The 25,000-nt window shown below is 41.1% G+C and overlaps 1 protein-coding gene across 2 annotated transcripts in view; it reads left to right on the forward strand.

Annotated features, from left to right (window-relative positions):
* Positions 1-25,000, forward strand: part of LOC128699093 (caskin-2) — a 414,005-nt gene that overhangs the window by 374,350 nt on the left and 14,655 nt on the right. For both annotated transcript variants that reach the window (XM_070096754.1, XM_070096755.1), the window contains exons 4-5: positions 18,890-19,441; positions 21,948-22,050. In XM_070096754.1, the coding sequence (XP_069952855.1) occupies positions 18,890-19,441; positions 21,948-22,050 (655 nt within the window). The remainder of the gene's footprint in view (positions 1-18,889; positions 19,442-21,947; positions 22,051-25,000) is intronic.

A 25,000-nucleotide genomic window follows, 5' to 3' on the forward strand; every position in this document is an offset into this window, starting at 1 on the left:
GAAATCCCCCAGGAGCAAGATGTTGGGTGCAGGAGCTGGAAGATTTTCCAGACAGTGGTCAATTTTTAACAGCTGTTCCTGGAATTGCTGGGATGTTGCATCCGGAGGCTTGTAGACTACCACAATAACTAGGTTTTGGTTCTCGACCTTTACTGCTAAAACTTCCACTACGTCATTTGAGGCATTAAGCAGTTCTGTGCAAACAAGTGACTCTGCAATGTACAGGCCAACCCCCCCTTTTGCCTGTTCACTCTGTCACATCTGTATAGGTTGTAACCTGGGATCCATATTTCGTTGTCCAAGTGATCCTTTATGTGGGTCTCAGTGAAAGCCGCGAACATTGCCTTTGCCTCTGCAAGCAGTCCACGGATGAAAGGTATTTTGTTGTTTGTTGCTGGCTTTAGACCCTGTATATTTGCAAAGAAGAATGTTATCGGACTGGTGGTATTGTTGGTACTGGGGGGGGGGGGGATTTTTTTTTCCGGCATTAGTATCTGTATCTGTTGGTTTGGAGTGGAGGCCATCGACTGTGGTTCCACTCCAGGAATGACTGGATTTGGTGTACGATTTCTGCCATTTCCTGCCAGTTTTTTTTCCTTCCTGGCACTAAAAAACCTCTCCCTCTTGAGTGGCTGTGGCTACCCAGGTTTTCCCATGGCCTGGATGTTTTGTATCTTTTTGTCCCCTTTAGATGGTATGCCTGGCAATTTAAGTTATAGCACAGTCTTTCCTGTACTGAAGAGGTACACATTTCAGGGTGAAAAAGCTTACAGGAAGGGAGTTTGCATTTTCCTGTTGTCATATGGGCATGGCATTTTCTAGGGTGGTCATAGTTGCATGTCCCATCTGTTTTTCCAGATTTCCCATGCCAGCAGATACCAAGTGCATAGTATGTGCACAGGCTTGGTTTCCGCTTGCCTTGGATTTCTGTGACTGTATTCCCTGTTGGTGCATGTTTCCCTGTCTTACTTCTATCCTCCCTAGCACCAACAATGGAGCTCCCACCAGTTGTTTTTGATAATTTATCCTCACTATTGCTATTGGAGTCCTCTTGTTTGCTATTTCCTGCGGTATTTCTAGTTTGCAATATTGGTTTTATCTTATCTTTGACTACACTTGTTTCCCTACTATGGCTCCTGTCCCCTATGAGGTCATTTATATGTATTCCTTCCTGCGTATAATTCCCGACTACCTGGACAAAATCTCCAGCTTCACCATTACTGTCTCCCAGGACAGTATCTCCAGCTTCACCATTTCTGTCTCCCAGGACAGCACCTCCAGCTTCACCATTACTGTCTCCCAGGACAGCACTATCAGCCCCACATTTACTGACTACCAGGACATCACCTCCAGCCTTACAGTTTGTGACTACATGGCCAGTATCAAGGGCAGTACCATTCAGCCCAGACTTTTTATGTTCCCATCTGTTGTAGAAAGCTTCCAGGTTTTCTATGAAAGCAGCTTTGATGTTGTCCTCTTTTAATACCCTTGTGATTTTAGTCCACAGATTTTCCTCATTTGGGCATACCCAAAAACACTTCTCTGTTTTAATACTGTTTGTAGCTAGTTCTGGGATATCTGCACAAGGGGCATGACACCAATTTCCACAAAAATGACAATTTATCCATGTGGAAGCCCGTTTGTTTGACTGACCACAGACTACACACAGCTTCATAATGATTTGAATGGTTGATTTACTGCAATTCTACTAGCAACCTCTTGAATATTATATTAATAACCTTAAATGAAGCTCTAGCTATTTGTATTTCTGTTTCTAACTCTTTTTGTATATTGGACAGCTTACCGTCACGTTCCTGATTTTTAATGTTTGTGTTTATAAGGGCGCCTACAACCCCATCCGTTTACAGTCTGCTTTATTGTCCAACGAAACTGTTCGAAACCAGTCCCGGGTTCGGACCAGTCAAGGGTTCGGACCAGTCAAGGGTTCGGACCAGTCGATCTGCTCTGATCAGTGGGTCACTTATTTAAAACATACTGGTCGATGATTTGAGCTAACACATGAAGGATCTACTGGAAATTATCTACCCGAGTAATATGTGATTTGACTGATACAAAAGTATAACTTGCGTGTTGAAGAGCCGGTGATATCTGGCAGCTCCTACAATGACGAACGGTCGACCTCCTTGTTTATCAATCGCTGTATCTGGCTTTTCTATTTTTTTTTTTTTTTTTTTTTTTTTCCGTCTCCACCACAATAAATGCTATATTATCACTATAGTTGACTGGTTCAAATTTTGGAGGAAGGACGCTTTTTCTGTAGTAATAATTGCTTCTCGTTGTGTATATTGCGACCGCTGGTAACTACAGGTTATATGAAATTCACAGTAACGTCTCGTATTTCAAGAAAAAGAAACTAATGAAAGTCACTCCACTCCACTAAGTACCATTATAATACTGGTTAGTTGCTACTACAACACTGTATTCTGCTATTCACTGGTATCACTAGATTATATGCGAGTACACTAGCAAGCCAGGAAGATTATTAAAAACAGCTGACTTGTGGTAAGTTTCTGGCGACTTCTGGCACCTGCCTCAATAGGCTTATCACTTCATTTACAAATTCACCTGTTTTCAAATGACACTTTAGCCTTTATCATCAATATACTAGGGAGCCACTGTAGTATACACTATACACTATGTATACTCAATGTTATCAGGGAGACTTTCTTTCCTCTGACACGAAAAGTTCAATTATTATTATTTTTTTTTTCCACACGGGACACAGGCCTATGATTCCCCTCTGGCAGTAAACTCTGCTATGTAGTGCACACTAATTCTCCTTTTTTGACTCAGTATATAATGTTTTCCGCCCAAGATTGGTTCCAGGCGCTAGAGGGATGTATCGTATAGGATTGATGACACAAATTAAAGTTCTAGCACGTAAGAGCGACCGTGAAAACACGAGATGTACCAAGAGGCCATGTGTTGCAGTGTCTGACAAGATGAACATCCGAATGGTATACAATACCGACAGGTTGGTAGGTAAGACACATAGGCAACAGTTAGGCAACTTTATTCCGAAACGTTTCGCCTACACAGTAGGCTTCTTCAGTCGAATACAGAAAGTAGGCAGGAACAGTAGAGATGTGAAGACGATGTAATCAGTCCATCACCCTTGAAGTCGTAGAATTTGAGGTTGTCAGTCCCTCGGTCTGGAGAAGTTCAGTTCCATAGTCAGGAACTATCTGAAGATCAAGCGACAGTGCGGAGACTTAAATACTGTCGGAAGGAGAGGTGCAGAGTAGTAGTAGTAGTAGTAGTGAGAGTGTAGTAGTGGGAGGAAATTGTTAGGGCCACAAGGCACGATAATGTAGTAATTCTAAGAGACTTTAACTTTAGTCATATTGATTGGAATTTCTTGACTGGGAATTTAGAATCATACGACTTCTTAGAAGTAGTTCAGGATTGTTTTTGAAGCAGTTTGTGACAGAACCTACAAGGGGTAATAACCTGCTTGACTTAGTTCTGGCAAACAATGAATCCCTTGTTAATAATTTAGAAGTTTCAGAGGAACTGGGTTCTAGCGACCACAAATCAATTACATTTAGCATTGAATGGAAGTATGATAGTAGGGATAACTCAGTAACAGTCCCAGATTTTCGCTTAGCAGATTACGATGGCTTAGAGAACACTTATCATCTGTTGACTGGGGTAACGAAGAGAGCTATCAATATGACAGTTTTCTGAACACTATACATGCTGCTCAGAGAACGTTTATCCCTTACAAAGAAATTAGATCAAATAGAAATGACCCAAAATGGATGAATAATAGGCTGAAGTATCTACTAGGGCATAAGAAAGGAATTTATAGGCGTATCAAAAGAGGCGAGGGTCATCTTATGAATCAGTATATTGACATTAAGAGGGACATTAGAAAGGGGATAAGAAAAGCTAAAAGGGACTATGAAATTAAAGTTGCTAGGGATTCTAAAACTAACCCGAAAAGTTTTTTCCAGGTATATAGAACAAAAGTTAGAGAAAAGATAGGTCCCCTTAAAAATAACTATGGGCATCTTACTGACAAAGAGAATGAAATGTGCTCGATTTTAAATAATTATTTTCTCTCGGTTTTTACACAGGAAGACACTAATAATATTCCGGTAATTAATTTTTATAGTGGGCCAGAAGAAGATAAATTATGTAACATCACAGTCACTAGTGAAATGGTTGTGAAGCAGATAGACCGACTGAAACAAAATAAGTCACCGGGTCCTGATGAGGTTTTTTCAAAGGTTCTTAAGGAATGCAAAATGGAAGTCTGTGAACCATTAACTAATATTTTTAATTTATCTCTTCAAACAGGTGTAGTGTCTGATATGTGGAAGATGGCTAATGTAATTCCTATTTTTAAAACAGGGGACAAGTCGTTACCGTCAAATTACCGCCCAATAAGCCTGACCTCAATTGTAGGCAAATTACTAGAGTCAATTATAGCTCAGATTATAAGAAGCCATCTCGATAAGCATAGCTTGATTAATGATACTCAGCATGGATTCACAAGAGGCCGTTCTTGTCTAACTAATTTATTAACTTTCTTCAGTAAAGCTTTTGAGGCTGTTGACCACGATAAAGAATTTGATATTATTTACTTAGATTTTAGTAAGGCATTTGATAGAGTTCCGCACCAAAGACTGTTGAAGAAAGTAGCAGCTCATGGCATTGGGGGAAGGGTGCTCTCGTGGATCGAATCATGGCTCACAGACAGGAAGCAGAGAGTGTCCATAAATGGGGTTAAATCCGAGTGGGGATCAGTAACAAGTGGCGTTCCACAGGGATCAGTCTTGGGCCCGTTGTTGTTTATAATATATATCAATGATCTTGATGAAGGAATTACTAGTGATATGAGCAAATTCGCCTATGACACGAAGATAGGTAGGATAATTGATTCAAACGTAGATGTTAGGGAACTTCAGGAGGATTTAGACAAACTCTACTCTTGGTCAGAAAAGTGGCAGATGCAGTTCAATGTAGATAAATGCAAGAAAAAGACACTTATTTACAGTTCAGGACATTTATTAAAGGAAACGTTTCGCCACGAGTGGCTTCTTCAGTCCTAATACAGAGAAAACTAAGAAAACATATATATATATATATATATATATATATATATATATATATATATATATATATATATATATATATATATATATATATATATATATATATATATCGGTTGTGACCTCCTTAACCATATCAGGGATCTCGACATGAGTGATAAGAAGCTTGCAAGTTTTGACGTGACTGCCTTATTCACCAATGTCCCAGTTGATCAAGCCATTGATCTTCTTTGCAGGGTGATTAAAGATGATACAGAGTTACCTGTACCCCGCCAAGATTTTGTGAGCCTTGTCGAACTTTGTGTTCGTTATAACTGTTTTAGGTTTGAGGACAAGAAGTACAAACAACTCCTCGGACTAGCCATGGGATCCCCCCTTAAATTTACACTAGAGGAGGAGAAGGACAACCAATTACCTTTTCTCGACGTTCTCTTACGCACAGGGGAAAATAAACTTTCTTTTAAAGTCTACCGGAAGCCTACCTACAAGAACGATCTTCTACATTTCTTCTCTCACCATGACACAAGAACTAAAAGAGGGGTAGTTATTGGCTTCTTTCTGAGAGCCTACAGAATTTCCAGTCCGCAGTTCCTCGAAGAAGAATGTACATACATCACCAACTCTTTTAGTTCACTACACTTTCCCCTACACTTCATACGTGACTGCAGGAAACGTGCAACACGTATCCTCAGCAAGACCAACACCTATCAAATTGAAGAAAAGCCTCCAAGTTACATCGTTTTACCGGTCAGCAACGTTGCCACTAATGTTTCAAAAATGTTTGACAGAAAACTGGCTAAAATATCTACCAGCTCTTCAACTACTATTAGGAACCTGATACAAAAACCCAAGCATGATTCTGGCACAAGTGCAGGAATCTACACTATACCATGTGGGGGGTGTGACAAAGTATATGTAGGGGAAACAGCCAGAACTCTGGACATTAGGATAGCAGAACACAAAAATGCTTGCAGAAATGATGACCGCAAAAACGCATGTGTTCAACATAGAGACGATGTTGGACACCTCATGAAATTCAATGAAGCTAAACTAGTTATTAAAGAAGACGACTTAAGACGGAGAAAATGCATTGAAGCTGCACTAATTTCTGTCAGTAACACTATAAAGCAAAAATCCGGTAGTTACAGTATTTCAAAATTACTAAGCAAGAGGATATTACCCATCCTGGGAACTGGTGTTACTTGATGCCAGCAGGTCCCTCTCTACCTCACCTCCTTAGTTCCATTACTACTACTATTACTACGACCACCTCTACCCACGCGTCACCTCACCTGACTCCTACCACTATATCTATATATGTTTTCTTAGTTTTCTCTGTATTCATCCGGTCATACATTAAGAGTTCAAGACACCAGAGCACCGCTTACTCACGATGCATTACTCTAACAGAGTAAAGATCAAACCAGCGAGTGGCACAACCAATGAGTCGTCCAAACTAGCACTTGCAGCTGTCGTTAGTGGCAGGCTGCAAGTCAAATGTAATGCGATTTTATCGCTCAAAGAGGCCTTTGTTGTCGTCTGTACAGACGACACAGAGGCTGAGAAACTACTTACCACCACTGCTACTACCACTCTACGAGACCAGGGATTTCTTGTCTTGACTTCCCCAGCACTGAGGGCCAGGAGAACTGTGTTCCTCAAGCGACTCGACAACCTTATCACTGTACAGGCCACTGAAGAAATCAAGTCATCTATCGAAGCAAAGAACCCTTGGGCCAAGGTGGACTTCATTACTAAAATACCCAATGCTTCATCCATGCTGAAGGTCACCTTCAGTGACGTCAACATGGCAGCCAGAGCTCTCGCTGAGGGCCTGGCTATTCACTACTTCCACATCAACCCAGCCTTCATCGAAGCAGAGAAATTCCAACATATCTCACAGTGCTATAATTGTTACTCATACTTACACACCACAAATGATTGTCCTACCAAGGACAAGAAGTTCTGCTCCACCTGTGGCCGTGAGGGTCATGACTTCAAGAATTGCACTACTGCTTCACCACCTAAATGCTTGAACTGCAAGAATGACCACCATACTCTTGCTGCCAGGTGCCCTACCAGAAGAGACATACTCAAGAAACAACAACAACAACAAAAGAAACCCAACCCACAAGCAACCACATATTCTGCTATCGCCAAGCTTCAAGCAGACACTACCAAGATACTACATGCCACGCAAGCTGCTCCCACCACTTCCCTGCCAGCACCTACTGCCGACTCCACCAAGATTCTTTGTTGCATTATGTATGCTCATGTACAGAATGCAGCTGAGCCTGGTTCCTTCAACACCACCATCAATGAACTTTTCAAACTAAATAATATGCCTGGCCTCACATTCCCTGCATCACCACCTTCCACTGAGATCCTAAAATCTACTGCAAATATTACCAGCATCACCGCTGCTCCACCGCTGTCACAACCTCCACTAGACACAGAGATGGACCAATCAGAGACCACTGAGACGTCGGCAAACTCCACCAATGAGAGTCCACTACCGCTTTCATCCACTGCTAGAGCAACTGACCAGTCGGAAATCTCGCCTTCACCAGTTCAGCCACCAGCAAAGAAAGCAAAAACACAAGACACTGCGGATGCACCTCACGGTGCCACTGCCACTGACACTGCTGCACCACAACAAGTCCGATATCTGAAGGGTGTATACTTCTACACAACCAAGCAGTATAAGAACACAATGCTGTCTTCAGAAATCCATCATCACCTCCAGGACGGAACAGTCAAGTATACCTACGACCAAACTGCTACATACACCACTGCAGACATGACCAGACTACTCACTGCCAACACCCAACACCTTGTGGAAGTCGAGTACACCTCAAAGAGGAAATTCAGGATGCTTCAGAATGGGGACCTTGAAGACGGTACCCTCGTCTAGCACGACTATCCATGACCATTCACCCAGCACTTTGCTGTCCGCTAAAGCTGGGGTGTGGCTCCAATCGACCCTGTAACTGCTGCCTCTGCCCGACTGCGCTTCTCTTTGGGGAAGTCAGCGCAAGATAGAAGAAGACGACATCCTCCAACCGGAGGGCCAAGAAAGAAGAAAGATGATTATCGTCACCCCCCACCCGGGGGGCCACTGCCGGGTCACCATCTGGAGAAGACCTAGGCCAGGTCTGCGAATCAACATGAATGAAAATGAACACCAACACACGACACTCCACACAGGAGAGCACAGCGCTAGCATGATCGACACCATGCTTAGCCCTTCTAGGGCAGGGTTGGTGCCAGAGCCCGAGTTTGTAGCTCACAAGATGAGGGGGGGGTACTTGTGCCTCCTCCCATGGGAGACTTAGGTCTCAGACACTCCCTAGACAGGGAGCCAGTGCCGGGCCACCACTTGGAAGGGCCCGGGCCGGGAGAATACCGGCGAATCTTTAACAACAACTTTTCTCTGTATTAGGACTGAAGAAGCCACTCGTGGCAAAACGTTTCCTTTAATAAATGTCCTGAACTGTACATAAGTGTCTTTTTCCACATCTTGTCGGTATCACCATACCATTTCCCCATAAATGCAAGGTTCTGAAGCTCGGGAGTGTCCATAACCCTAGCACTTATAAGTTAAATAATGTAGAACTTAGCCATACAGATTGCGAAAAGGACTTGGGGGTTATTGTAAGCAGCAACCTTAAACCAAGACAGCAATGCCTAAACGTACGTAATAAGGCAAATAGATTACTGGGATTTATATCAAGAAATGTAAGAACATAAGAACATAAGAAAGGAGGAACACTGCAGCAGGCTGTTTGTGACTTGAAAAAGCCTCTGTGTGGGCGAAACGTAGTCAATAAAGGATCACATTATACTGCATATGTGTTTATATTTCCACACTGCAACATCATGGAATCTTGATTCTGAGGACATGTACATAACCTTCACGACTACGACAACTACTACTACAACTAACCCATCTCTTTGGGTAGGACCTACTTCCACTGGGGAATCCCGCCTACCAGTGACTATGCCCTCGTCTGCTAGCCATCCCATTTCCACCTGACGTTAGTATATAAGCGTCAAGCGCCTTACTTCTGCTTCAGAATCTCCACGACTATGGTGCTCTTCGCACCTACTCCTAGGTTGAGGGACTGATTACCTCATCTTCTGTACATAGTTCTACTATCTTCAAGTTATGTCCTGGAATTTGTATTGATAAAGCCACTGGATAGCGAAACGTCTACAATAAAGATATCCAGATGTTGCACGTGTGTCTTAATTTCATCTTGTCGGTATTGTATACCATTCTTGCACAACATGTTCTTATGTAATTGTCCTACCTATCTTTGTGTCGTCGGCGAATTTGCTCATATCACTAGTAATTCCCTCATCAAGGTCATTGATATATATTATAAAGAACAACGGGCCCAAGACTGATCCCTGTGGTACGCCACTTGTTACAGATCCCCACTCGGATTTAACCCCATTTACGGACACTCTCTGCTTCCTGTCTGTGAGCCATGACTCGATCCACGAGAGCACTTTTCCCTGAATGCCATGAGCTGCCACTTTCTTTAACAGTCTTTGGTGCGGAACTCAAAAGCCTTACTAAAATCTAAGTAAATAATATCAAATTCTTTATCGTGATCAACAGCCTCAAAAGCTTTACTGAAGAAAGCTAATGAATTAGTTAGACAAGAACGGCCTCTCGTGAATACATGCTGAGTATCATTAATCAGATTATGCTTATCCAGATGTCTTCTTATAATCTCAGCTATGATTGACTCTAGCAATTTGCCTACAATTGAGGTCAGGCTTATTGGGCCGTAATTTGACGGTAACTACTTATCCCCTGATTTAAAAATAGGAATTACATTAGCCATCTTCCACATATCAGACACTATACCTTTTTGAAGAGATAAATTAAAAATATTAGTTAATGGTTCACAGAGTTCCATTTTGCTTTCCTTAAGAACCCTAGAAAAAAGCTCGTCAGGTCTCCGCGACTTACTTTGCTTCAGTTGATCTATTTGTTTCATAACCATTTCACTAGTGACTGTGATGTTATATAATTTATCTTCTTCAGGCCCACTATAAAAATTAATTACTGGGATATTGTTAGTGTCTTCCTGTGTAAAAACCGAGAGAAAATAATTATTTAAAATTGAGCACATTTCATTCTCTTTGTCAGTAAGATGCCCATAGTTATTTGTTCTATACACCTGGAAAAAACTTTTTTGGGTTAGTTTTCGAATCCCTGGTAACTTCAATTTCATAGTTCCGTTTAGCTTTTCTTATCCCCTTTTTAACGTCCCTCTTAATGTCGATATAGTGATTCATAAGATAACTCTCACCTCTTTTGATACGCCTATAAATTCATTTCTTCTGTCCTAAAAGATATTTGAGCCTATTATTTATCCATTTTGGATCATTTCCGTTTGATCTAATTTCTTTATACGGGATAAATATTCTTTGGGCAGCATGTATGGTGTTCAGAAAATTGTCATATTGATAGCTCTCTTCGTTACCACAGTCAACAGATGATAAGTGTTCTCTAAGCCCATTGTAATCTGCTAAGCGAAAATCTGGGACTGTTACTGAGTTATCCCTACTACCATACTTCCATTCAATGCTAAATGTAATTAATTTGTGGTTGCTAGCACCAAGTTCCTCCGAAATTTCTAAATTATTAACAAGGGATTCATTGTTTGCTCTGTCACAAACTGCTTCAAAAAACAATCCTGAACTACTTCTAAGAAGTCGTTTGATTGTAAATTCCCAGTCAAGAAATTCCAATCAGTATGACTAAAGTTAAAGTCTCCTAGAATTACTATGTTATCGTGCCTTGTGGCCTTAACAATTTCCTCCCATAGTAGTTTCCCTTGGTCTCTACCTAAGTTTGGGGGACGGTATATCACACCTAAAATCAATTTTTCATGTCCCTCGGAAAATTCTCTCCAAACAGACTCAGTATGTGTTTCATACTTTATACCCGTTTTTATGCAACAGTTCAGGCGATCTCGGACATCCAGTGCCACCCCACCTCCCTTCCCGATCCTTCTGTTTACTTGGAACAATTTAAAACCCTGTATGTGACATTCAGCAGGCATGTCCCGATTTTTCGTATTGAACCACGTCTCAGTTAAGGCAAATACATCAATGTTACCTGCACTAGCAACTAGTCTCAACTCGTCCTTCTTATTCATAGCACTACGAGTATTTGTGTAATACATATTTAAGGACCCTCCCTTCTCTTTTTTCTTCCTGCTGATTTTTGTTCCTCCACTATGCCTGTTACTCTCCTTATCACCTAATGCAATTGGCTTTCCTATGTTCACCAATAACTCTTCCTCATTCTGCCTATATATAACTGGTTTCCTTAAAACTCACACTATCGCTACAGTCAGAATTCATTGATTTTTCACGAAAACCCATACCACTATCTATTTCTAGTTTAAAGACCTAACTGCTCCCTCCACTGCGTTGGCCAGTCCTTCCACCCCACACCTAGATAAGTGAACCCCATCCCTGGCGTACATGTCATTTCTGCCATAGAAGAGGTCCCAGTTGTCAATGAATGTTACTGCATTTTCCTTACAGTATTTGTCCAGCCAACAATTGACACCAATTGCCCTGGACAGCCATTCATTTCCAACTCCTCTCCTTGGCAAAATACCACATATGACAGGTTTCCCACCCTTCCTTCTAATTTTCTCTATTGCTGATCTATACCTGCTAATCAGGTCCTCACTTATACATCTGCCAACATCGTTGCCTCCAGCACTGAGACAGATAATAGGATTGCTCCCATTACCTCTTATGATGTCATCCAGACGGCTAACAATATCCTTCATCCCAGCCCCAGGAAAACACACTCTCTGCCTCCTACTAATATCCTTCAAGCAGAATGCCCTATCCATGTACCTAATCTGGCTATCCCCAACAACAACGTTTTTACCTTCCTTGGCGTCGTCCGTCGTGATGCTCCCAGTAGTCGACTCACATTTGTCAGGTAGCACTACACCTTCACTTGTGGAAATCGTCAAGACGTTCTCTATGGTCTTCGTTGGGGTTTCTAGGGATGTCTCACTCACGTCTGCCAATGCTTCCTTGGTGCTCGTTGTGACATTCCCAGTAGAACACCCACATTCGTCAGGTAGCACCGAAAATGGGTTGGAAGTTTCCACAGTAGTCTTCTGGATCCTCATTGTTTCTGCCTCTCCAACAGTCTTCTTGATCCTCAGCTTGGTTCTATGTTGCCCGGCCACTGACCAAGTTTCCCTCTTAACCCGGGGACTCACAACAGGAGGATTACTACGAATCCTCTTGTTCTCCTCCGTTAATCGACGTATCTTCTGCTTAGCAACCCTAAGCTCTTCTTTCAGCTGCTGGTAAAGTTGCTCAAGAGAGGGCATCCTGGTTCAGATTCACAGAGAGCACACAAACAGGTCTTCACAGAGCTAAGCACACGTCACCTCTGAGCTAAGTACACGTCACCACTGCTAAGTACACGTCACCACTCGAGCTAAGTACACGTCACCACTGAGCTAAGTACACGTCACCAACACCCCTTCTTGGCAAAATGCCACATATAACTGGGGCGCCCCCCTTCTTCCTAATTATGTCTATGGCTGTCCTAAACCTTCTAACTAAATCCTCACTTCTTCGCTTGCCTACATCATCGCCTCCAGCATTGAGGCAGATAATAGGATTGATCCCATTACTATTCATGATGTTGTCAAGCCGACTAACAATATCCTCCATCCCAGCCCCAGGAATGTAAACCCTCTGTCTTCTACTGCTGTCCTTCAAGCAGAAGGCCATATCCATATACCTAACGTGGCTATTCCCAACAACAACAATATTTTTACCTTCTTTGATGTCGTTCGTCGTGACGTTCCTAGCAGTCGACTCACATTCGTCGGGTAGCACAGAGAATGCATTAGATGTTTCCACAACAGTTTTCACAACAGTCTCTTTCTTCTTCATCGTTTCTACCTTTCCATTCGTCTTCGTGATCGTCAACTTCGTTGCATGCTTTCCAGCCACTGTCCAGGTTCCCTTCTTGACCTGAGGACTCACAACAGGAGCTAAGTACAGGTCACCACCGAGCTAAATGATAAGCTCTGATAAATAAATTTATCAGAGCTTATCGTTAGGGTAGCACTAAAAGTGGGTTGGGTAAATATTTCGTTAGTGGGTTGGATTGTAAAAGACCTGCCCAGTGTGGGCCAACAGGCTTACTGCAGTGTTTCTCCTTTCTTATGTTCTTAGCAGTGTTGTCAAGCTGGCTTGGCTTGACAAAGCTCCTGGAGAGCTATGTCAGTCCTTCAACCCAGAAGCCTGTGTTCAGTACTTTAGCCTTGATGAATTTGAAGCATAAGCAGATGGGGTGCAGCAATTGAAGTCATATTTGCAGGCGGGTGAAACCAACCTCCGAAAATAAGTAATACCCATAAGTTGGGCAAGAACTTAGCCAGGAAGTTAAAGGATATATCTAATGTACCAATATCTACGGTGTTGTTGTGTCACACCGGTATCATTACAAAAATGGTATACACAGAAGACAGTGGAATATGAGGCAATCAATTCCTTTGTCTTAATGAATCTTAAGAAAGGCAGGGACACTGACTCTTGTATACTATAGTCAGGTGAGGTGCAGCACTTAAGTCCTCGTTACAGGTACAAAGGACATCCCCAACAACATATTTGCAAAATTTTGGCCGAACTCTGGAGCGTTACATTCTTCCACTAGTGGAGTCTGCCCACCTGTGACAGTGGCTTAAGCTTTTGCAGCTCATCTTGTTCCACTGTACACTATAAGAGTCCATGGTACCTGAAGTCAGTGCCCGACCAACAGTAACAGCTTGGTTGATCTGGCCCTAATCCACCGGGAGGCCTGGTCAAGATTTATCAAGATTTATCAAGATTTAGATGCTGAACACTGCTTCTAGGCTGAGAGACAGATTACTCTATTTTCCACTGTCTTTTGCGCATAATTCTGCAAGGCTGAGGAGGTGATTACCTCATCCTCTTCTGTCTTTGAATATTATCTCCGTGTTGAACCGGAAATGCCACTGGTTGGCGAAACATCTTATAATTTCTTCCACATCGAAAAGGAGTTCTTAATTTCCATCCAGAAAATCTTAGCCCTCACCAAATTATATGCCACTACAAACGTTTTCTCTTTTAACAACGAATTCGTCAAACAGAAATTTGGTTGCAGCATATTATGGTGAGTCTACTCTATTCTGAGCTCGATAATCTATACATGGATTACTGTGAAATTACCATTCTTCCCAGCATCAAACCACCAGACACGATCTGGTAGAGATGCGTTGATGTCTTTACTAAATGGGACGACAGTTGGGGCAGTTTTGACGCATTCTTTGAGAATCTTAACCATTTTTATTCCCTCTGCAGTTCAAAGTTTAATGAGAAACAAACAATCAAATTGCATTTCTTGATGTTCTCATCAAGAAATAACGATCAGTTTGAGTTCTGAGTTCATTAGAAGTTCATTCTCACTACTATGTTCATTTCTACAGCCACCATTCAATGCAGATTAAAAAAGAGTACCATCTCAAGCCTGTTTTTACGTGCACTCAGGATATGCAGCCCCTCTAAGTTGGACTACGAAAAAAAAATCCTCAGAACCCAATGCTCCAAATTCGGTTACCCTGACTTGGTTTATAAAACAAGGAGAAAAGAAAGCAAATGTCAACTATTACGAAACCTCTGTTCACAAAAACTTAACTCCATCCAGCAAATATCAACTCATGGTACCAAACCAAGGTATATTCAATCGTCTCAAAAAAGTAGCTAATATAATTATGTTGGCTCTCCTAACAAACCGGGAAATCTTTTTCAAGTTACACAAGGCACACCAAGAGTTTACCAGATACCATGCAAAGATTTCAACCAAGTATACACAGGGAAGATTGGTGAGTGTCATCTACGAGGATCATCGAACACCAGAGGGTAATAAGTTATGGACGGGATAATTCAGCCGTTTCTCAATATTTAAGCATCAACAATCAAAGTAGTCACTGGAAAGCTGCCACCATCAAACACAAATCACACTGCAGCTACGAACGCAACATCATAGAATCTGCCCTCATAGCTACAACCCTCAATTTCAACATCTCACAGGGATAGAAAACCAGACGTCATTTCAAAATCCACCCTCAATAAGTACGTGCCAGCACCCAACCTAATGCAGAACGCCAACACAAGATCAGGAATTACATAGCACAAAGGAACCTCCTTCCCAAATTTTAATCTTTCACCCACTTCCTTGACCTGTCTTCCCATGCACTGACTTGACGCTCCATGGTGAGAGGCGCAACCTTCCTATAAATTCATGTTCTCCTTTCACTTGTGTCTCTACTATATATATATATATATATATATATATATATATATATATAGATATATATATATATATATAAGTGTTGAAGTAGGAGGCTCTATCTCTCCAAGAGGAAAATAGAACGCTAAGAATTCGCCTAGATAGATTTTTTTTTCTTATTCGCCGGTATTCTCCCGGCCCGGGTCTTTTCCAAGTAGTGGTGACGAAGGGTAGAGTAGGTGTGGAGGAAAAGGTTACCAGCAGTGAGTTGAAGAGTGGCAACCGCTTCAAGTGGAATGTGGTCTCTACTAAACGTAGAAGTGTCAAGATAAGGAAGCTTAATAGAGAAGATCTAAAAGTAGGAAATCCATTCTCTGTTCTCCAAGACGAGTGTACTTCAGTGGTTAGCAAGCTTAAAGGTACCACTAACTCCCTTGCTAATCAAGGTAAGAACATTCTGGTTGTGAGTGACTCGCAGATAAGATATGTGGACAGTGCTTTCTGTAACAGAGATAGGAGCGTTAGACAGAGAGTGTGATTCCCAGGAGCTGGTGTTGATGACATAGTCAACAGGTTGGATAATATATGTTAGGTAATGGGAACAAGCCCATCATCTGGCTTAGTGCTGGTGGAAATGATACCGAGAAGGGCAGGAGACAAGAGCTGGTGGATAAATACAAGACAGCCATAGACGTAATTAGACCTAAGGGAGGGGTCCCAATCATGCTTAGAAGGGGAGTGGGCAATGACTGGCTGTCTAGGGCAACTGGTGTAAATTACTAGCTAGACAGGTACTGATAATCGGGACAAATTTTATGGCAAACATGAAGGCACACAGCTTCAAGAACCAAACATGATATGTACAAACGGGTTGGGGTCAGAGTGGTTGCATTAGCCAACTCTGTTGAGGGGGCCATTTCTGACTTGTCTAGGACTTTAAACTGATAGATTATGAAAATTAAAATGAAAAATGTTTATTTCCTTGCAAAGCTTACAATGTGTACTTTACATATTATAAAATATTAATTACAAAGAAGGCCATTAGCATGCCTAGGCATTCCAGACATTACAGAGGTATGAGTGTGTGTGGGAGACAATCAGGCTGCAGTGCAAGAGTTGAAAACAGCAGATATTACCAGGATACCTGAGGGATATGTTTAATGAACAATATTCAAAATAAAGTTGCTAGTAAAGGCAAAGTATTTGATCAACAAACAGAGAGACAGTAGAGGGCAGAGAGTAACTAGTTCCCTTAAGGTTTAAAATTACTTGCAGGTGCAGGTAATATTATTGCTATAACGGAGACCTGGTTCAACCTGAAAGATAGAGAAATGCCTACTGAATGCCACTTAAAAAGCTGTAAACTATTTCACACTGATAGGGTCAATAGGAAGGGTATTGGAGTGGTGATGCATGTCAGAGATAATCTAGATTTTTGTGTTAGACAAGATATAATATTATAAACATTGGGTCGTGACAAATCAATTTTGGGTGTGAATTATAGGCCCCCAAGCCTTGATAGGGAGTGTAGTAAGCTGTTATGGGACAAAATTCATAAGACATCTAGATATGAAAATGTTATGTTAATGGGAGACTTTAACTTTAGACAAATTGATTGGAATAATATGATAGGAAATCTTGAGGCTAGTGACTTTCTTGATACATTTCAGGATTGCTTTTTAAAAGAGTTTGTGAAAGAATCATCTAGAGGAAACAGTCTAATTGACTTGGTTCATGCCACGAGGAATCACTAATTAATAATCTTGAGGTTAATAATGAGCTTGGAGAAAGTGATCAGAAATCACCTAGTATCACTATATCCTGGAATTACCCAAACAGCTGCAATCAAGTCTCTGTCCCAGACTTCTGCTTGACCAATTTCATGGGACTGAGAAATTGCATGGGTTGGCTAAATTGGAACAACCCGACTATGGGTCAGGTAGGTGGTGTTGGTTGCCAATGTGATGCATTTCAAGGCATATTTCTAGCTGCCCAGACAACTTATGTTCCAAGTAGGGAAACTAGATCAACCAAAAATGATCCCAAGCGGATAAACAATAGATTAAAACATCTCATTGGTCAAAAGAGAGGCATATATAAGCGTATCGAAAGAGAAGATGGGCAGTTTTGAAATCAATATATTCAATTAAAGAAATAAATAAAAAAGAGAATAAGAAAAGCAAAAAAAAAAGGTTGAGGCTTAAGTGATAAGGGATTCGAAGATGAACCCAAAAGGTTCTTTCATGTATATAGAAGTAAGATTAGGGACAAGATTGGCCCACTCAAAAGTAACTCGGGATGGATCACTGTCAGTGACAAGGAAATGGGTAAAATTTTTAACTCTTATTTCCTCAGTTTTTACACAGGAAAATACTAGCGATATACCAGAAATGATAAATTATGTACAACAGGACGATAATAAACTATGCACGATTAGGATAACTAGTGATATGGTCCTCAGACAAATAGAGAAATTATAACCGAACAAATCTCCAGGCCCTGATGAACTGTTTGCAAGGGTTATAAGAGAATGTAAAGAGGAGCTTTGCAAACTTTTGGCTAGTCTTTTCAACATATCACTACTAACTGGCATAATGCCAGACAAGTGGAAAATGACAAATGTAATGCCTATTTACAAAGCAGCAGACAGGTCCTTAGCTTACCATAGTGGGAAAATTTATGGAATTAATAATTGTCGAGGCAATTCGTAGCCATCCTGAAAGGCATAAATTGATTAATGAATCTCAGCATGGTTTTACAAAAGGGCGTTCCTGCCTAACTTTTTTTTCACCAAGGTATTTGAGGAGGTAGATCATGGTGATGAATATGATATTGTGTATACGGGCTTCAGTAAGGCTTTTGATAAAGTCCCACATCAGAGGCTATTGAGGAAAATTAAGGCACATGGAATAAGAGGAGAAATTTTTTCCTGGTTGACAAATGGTTGACAAATAGACAGCAGAGAGTTTGCATCAATGGGGATATATCAGTATGGGGGTACGTCACAAGCGGTGTTCCACAATGGCCAGTGTTGGGCCCCTTGTTCTCAATTTACATAAACCACATAGATAAGGGAATAAATAGCGACATAAGCAAGTTTGGTGATGACACCAAAATAGGCCACCTAAATCATTCTAATGAGGACATTAGAGCATCCCAGGAAGATTTGAATAGACTGATGCAGTGGTCAGAGAAGTAGCAGATGCAGCTTAATATAGACAAATGCAAAGTTCTAATTATTGGACAAGAAAACAATCATGCCAAATATAAACTAAATAATGTAGGTCTTAATATTACTGATTGCGAAAAGGATTTGGGAGTGCTGGTTAGCAGTAATCTAAAACCAAGACAACAGTGCATTAGTGTTTGCAATAAAGCTAACAGAATCCTTGGCTTCATTGATATTATCCTTATATTCTTCATATTTTTATTTCCGTTATAGTTTCTCACATGATACAAATAATGTGTGGATATCTGTCTCTCCCAGGTATCGTCTTCAACGTGGCCTCAGCACCCCAGTAATGCCCCTGGAGGCTCTACGACGGAAGGTGAAGGAGGCACGCTTGCGTCTCTTACCCCATGCCAACACGCTACAACCCTCCTCTAAAATCTCCAAGATGGAGAAGAACGCTAATGTGGCGCCCCCAGAGACTCCACCATCCAGACTTTCCACCCCCAAAGTGATGAGAGAAGCTGATTCCCCCAACAGACGACAGTTGCAGACAGGAACCCGGTCAATGGGCTGCTCCAACCTCCAGCAATACTGGGCTGGTGAGGGAGGCGGTGAAGAAGAAATTGAACTCCTTCAGCAGTACCTCAATCTGCAACAACTGGCGGTGTCAAGGAAGCACTCGACGCAGCTCCGCCGCATCCGTGACTCTCTGCTGGCCAGAGTCAGAAGCAGACCGACGTCTATGGTGAAGACTCCCAACTCCCCACCATCCTCAGTTTCCACACCTAACAAAGATCGTCAGGCATTGCGAAACTTCCTTCTCGACATTGGTTTCGTGCAGTACTATTCCCTCCTCAACAGACATGGGTAACTTAAGATACATCGTGGAGTTGGCGCTGTATATTACTATTTTACCATTTATTAATAATATATAAGTATTTTATATAATTTATGTTTAAGAGTTATTCTTTTCTCTTGCATGTTTCATCTACTTATCTGCATTTTAGAGAAATTTCATACATTATATTACTGGGGTAAAATATTCTCTTTCTTATAGTAATGTCTTTATTTTTAGCTTCAGTATATTGTCTAGAAAGTTTAAATTCAAAGTGCTAATAAAGATATTAATTTGAAAAGCTCTTTATTGTGCACGAAGCAGGAGTTGCAGAAGCACACTTGACAGGAGGTGATAAAGGCTAGAAATCACAGGTTTTTGTTGCACTGCTGAATTATCAGCATTTAGGTAAAAATTCGATCACTGTTATCGGATTTCTATCTAAAACAAAAACATAACATTAACTCCTAAAGGTTGAAAACTCAGTTTTCATTATTCAAAGATTAAAAACTTAAAAAAAAAAATAGTGTTTTAGTGTTAAGTAGTTCAGGCAGACACTAACAAACCACAACAGTAATAAAAACAGTAATAAAAACAGTAATAAAAACAGGCAGTTTCAGATAGATTAAGCTACAAATATTTCAAAATAAACTATAGTTAATTACGTATACAATGTAATTAAGTTATTAAATCAAGGGTCCAGTTGTCTTATGTTTAAACTCTGCAGAATTTATTAAACCAATTTCTTCTGTGCTCTATTAATAATTTAAAATCTTCTGGCATTAGTGTCGCCTTCTCTTTTTAAATGAATTATGAAATTAAATTCAGATTATTCATGTTATTCCCTTAAGACCAAGTAATCATTTCAACTCTGGGTTCATATTTAATATATCAGTTTACGTGTTCTGATTGCAGTATTATATATATCTTAGAAGCACACTCTGAAAATTTAATATTAAGATTTATAAACACAGAATTATCATAGAGAGGCTTTAAGCTCTGGCTAAACTAATGCCTGAAGATTTTAAAATTCTAGCTTATCTAAAGAATAGATTTATATGAAGAATTCAAGGGAGTTTAAACGTTAAACAAGTTAAACCCAGGCTGCATTTAACCTGTTTACTCTGATTTAATTATAGTTTACTCTCTAGGTGTGTGTGACTTTCTAGTACCTCATCTGCTGTCCGTCTTGGACAAAACAAAATAAAAACATGGTCTCCTAACTTAATTTACAAATATTTCATCTTTTGATACTGATAATTCGATTTTCAACGTTTGTTTTGGCTTGGAAATTTTATCGATTCCAAAAATAAAATCTTGATGATGGTGGTAAAATTTTCATTGTAACAATAAAATCAGTAAAAAAAATAAATATCTTAGCATTTCTACATATTCCCACCTTCTATAATATGCTATTCTTTTATATTTTATTACTGTGACCACAGTTCTTCAACACCTTTATTGTAACCGACACACACAAAAAAGGCCTGGTCTCAGACCGGGCCGCGGCGGCGTTGATCCCCGAAACCCTCTCCAGGTAAACTCCAGGTAAACTTTTAGGCTTTTTTTTATCTTTAAAAGCATTTTCCCAGCTTGAGCACCACTGACCAGGTCAAGGTTCTGTGTAGGTCCACATAATGGACATCAAATGCCTCATTTGGTAAACAATTTTGTGCATATATTCCACCTCAAAAACACTTGTTTATTACTCGCGTCAATATTTTCGTTGTCTACGGCACCCACTTAAGCTTAATGAATGATAAATCTCACTTTTTAAACTTGGCACTTGAGCAGCAGTTCTGTACACACTTTCAGTTAAATAGCACATCTGTCTTGTCCATAGGTGACGGAGAATTGAGCCTCTGAACACCTATGGTTAAATGACTACCATGGATTTAGCTATTCACTGTGTAAGAATCACTGGACTCAATGAAAATGTCAATGAGACACAAATGTCTTTTATTCTCACACTGAACTGAGGATTGTTAGTTGATATTCAATAACAGATGTCCCACATTATGTCACATATGTATGTAACTGCTGATTGATTTCCTCTGATAAGTAGTTATAACTTACAGTATACTGCAGCTCACAAACCCACTGAACCTCCATTTAAACATTTTCCATGATAAAAGTGCAACGACGGACCATCATCCTCGTGCTTTTGGTTTTCTCTCATTCTCTTATTTTTTTCTTTAGTATATCAGTCTTCTTATTCTGAGTGCAATATTAGATAAATTATAAGGATTCTTGATCGAGGAAATTGGACATACATTCCACTGCAATGGATCGAATCTTCATATAATTCTCTATAATCCAGGCAGTACGACCCTTACGAGTTCAGCTCTTCCCAATGGATGAAAAATTATTCTCTCTCTCTATCCCTCTTATCTCCCATACTTATCTCCTTCCCTTTCTCGACCCCCCCTTTTCTCAATCCTCTACCTCTTAACTTTCTTTCATCCCACTTGACAGAGATGTTGCGCTATAACAATCACGATCACTCAGTAATGTGGACATTCTTCCATTGTGGTGCAGGTATGACCTACCTACAGCAGCTCACATGGACGCCCTGGACCTTGCTGGGGTAGGCATCACTGAACCTCTACACAGGATGGCTATCAAGTTCGAGTTCGACCTGGTGAGTCCCTTGCTTTAGTAAAATTTACTTTTAAATGTATAACGATTAATTATATGCTTTAAAGTTACCATCTTTAGGAAGCTCTCGAATCTGACGACCATTGAAGACTCTCTTTCTTATCTTAGTGTTGCTCAGTGAAGAGAATTTTGATATTAAATACTTAAATCCCTGACCGGATTTGTCCATAGCTTTTATAAAGTTTTTCATGAGCCCCAGTTTTATGTGTAGTGGTGGTAGCAAAATTTTATTTGGTTCAATGACTGACGAGGTGGTCAGCCTCTCCTGATGTAGTGGGAACCTCGTGCACGGTTGTCCCATTCACACAGCAGCAGTACTTGGTGTATCCGCCCTGCAAGCCCATCACAAGAACAACAACATTTAAGTCACCACAGAGTTGCCACTGATGTTCATCATATTTCATGCACTGCAACATATGCTTTATATTCTCATAAGTTTCTTTCATATGTGGTACATAGCTCACAGGAACTGATGGTTTACTATTGCCGTTATGTAGCAAAACAACTTTCAGACTCGTTTTTGATGAATCTATGAACAGCCTCCAGTGACTGGGTTCGTAGTCAGTGCCAAGTGCTTCCATCAGACCATTAATATTGTTGCAGGAAGAAATATTTATAAAATTCAGTAGGAAAACAAAATTAATATAATATGCCTCACATGCATATCAATAACTTGCTCAGTGAATATTTATTATAAGTTTAAAAAGTGTTTGGCTAAGAAAATCACCTACCTTTCACCTCATAATATAAACTTGGACATCACAACCACCTATGACTGCTGGAACAATAATGAAGGTCAGTGAGACTGTGAGTTTGGTAAGAAACACACTGCCACAAACTCCAGGAGGTTTGTGATACAAGATTTGCCTTCCATGAACCCATGCTGGTTTTCATTTATAATTTTGTTCCTTTCCAGGTGTTCGACCACTCTCCTCCTGAAAATCTTCTCCATGACTTTGCACACAATACATGTCAGAGACACAGGTCTGTAGTTTAGTGCCTCGTTTCTGTTTCCTTTCTTAAATATGGGGACTACATTAGCTGTCTTCCATTTCTCAGGTAGTTGCCCAGTTTCAAGGGATGTGTTGAAGATTGTGGTTAGAGGCACACACAGCATCTCTGCTCCTTCTCTAAGGACCCATGGGGAGATGTTGTCCGGTCCCATTGCCATTGAGGTGTCAAGGTCACTTAAGAGCTTCTTCACCTCCTCCTCAGTTGTTCGTATGTCATCCAACACTTGTTGGTATATTCCCTCTTGATGTTCCCTTCTGTGCTGTCTTCCCACAGCCCTTCCTGTCTCTACTGTAAAAACTTCCTTAAATCTCCTGTTCAGCTCCTCACATACCTCCTGATCATTTCTTGTGAGTTCTCCACCTTCTGTCCTTAATCTGATCACCTGGTCTTTGACTGTTGTCTTCCTCCTGATGTGGCTATACAACAGTTTCGGGTCAGTCTTGATTCTCGATGCTATGTCATTTTCATACTGTCGCTGGGCCTCCCTCCTTACCTGTGCGTACTCATTCCTGGCTCTGCGACTGATCTCCCTATTTTCGTGTGTTCTCTGCCTTCTGTACTTTTTCCATTCTCTATTGCATTTTGTTTTTGCCTCCTTACAACGTCGGGTAAACCAGGGGCTCGTTCTGGTCTTCCCGTTGTTACTGTTGCCCTTGGGAATAAACCTTTCCACTGCCTCCTTGCATTTTGTTGTTACATATTCCATCATTTCATTTTCTGGCTTTCCTGCCAGTTCTCTGTCCCACTGGACCTCCCGCAGGAAGTTCTTCAACCCTATGTAGTCCCCTATTTTATAGTCAGGCTTTTCCCATTCAACTCCTGTTATTCTCTCCAGGTCTCCAGGTACTTGCAGCTCTACTATGTATTCAAAGCACAGAACCACGTGGTCGCTAGCTCCTAGGGGACTCTCATACTTGATGTCCTCAATATCTGAGCTGCCCAGGGTGAACACAAGGTCCAATCTTGCTGGTTCATCCTCCCCTCTCACTCTGGTAGTGTCCTTAACATGTTGGTGCATGAGGTTTTCCAGCACCACGTCCAACATCCTGGCTCTCCATGTTTCGGGACCCCCATGTGGCTCCAGGTTTTCCCAGTCAATCTCCCTGTGGTTGAAATCCCCCATAACCAGCAACTTTACTCTGCTGGAGTGAGCTCTTCTTGCCACCTCAGCAAGTGTGTCCACCATTGCTCTGTTGCTCTCTTCATATTCCTCTCTTGGCCTCCTGCAGTTCTGTGGTGGATTATACATCACTGCAATGACCACTTTGTGTTCCCCAGACTGAAGTGTACCTGCTATGTAGTCTCTTTCTCCCGTCTCATCTATTCCTTCCATTTTCTCGAATTTCCATCTGTTTTTACGAGCAGAGCAACTCCACCTCCCCCCCTGCCCCTTCTATCTTTTCTCATGATCTGGTATCCTGGTGGGAAGATTGCATCTGTTATTGTCTCCATGAGTTTTGTTTCTGTAACTGCTATGATGTCTGGGGACTTCTCATTGATTCTTTCTTGCCATTCCTCATGTTTATTCGTTAATCCATCTGCATTTGTGTACCAAACCTTCAACTTCTGTTCTAATACTGTAACTGTGGTGCGGGGGGTGGAAACAGAGGGATCGGTGTGTGATGGTTGGTTTGGATTGTTCAGTTGCCTTGGGGGTGTCGTGGCTGGAGTCCTTCTGCAGGTGTTTCTGGGGGGTGCACTTGTCCTTCCATTTGATCCTGGATTATTCTGCTCTCCTTTTTCATTTCCTCCCATTTCTCCTTCCGTTTTTAAACTCTCTCTTTCATTGTCTTCCTTTCGTCCTGTGTTCTGTCTCGATCGAGGTACACACTCCGGAACTCCTGCTTGCCTCTCAACCGTGCTTTCTCCTGCAGGATCATGGCTCGGGTTGATTCTGCCTTGAAAATTACTTTGAGAGG

This window comes from Cherax quadricarinatus, chromosome 54 (assembly GCF_038502225.1).
Source record: "Cherax quadricarinatus isolate ZL_2023a chromosome 54, ASM3850222v1, whole genome shotgun sequence".
Lineage (NCBI taxonomy): Eukaryota > Metazoa > Arthropoda > Malacostraca > Decapoda > Parastacidae > Cherax > Cherax quadricarinatus.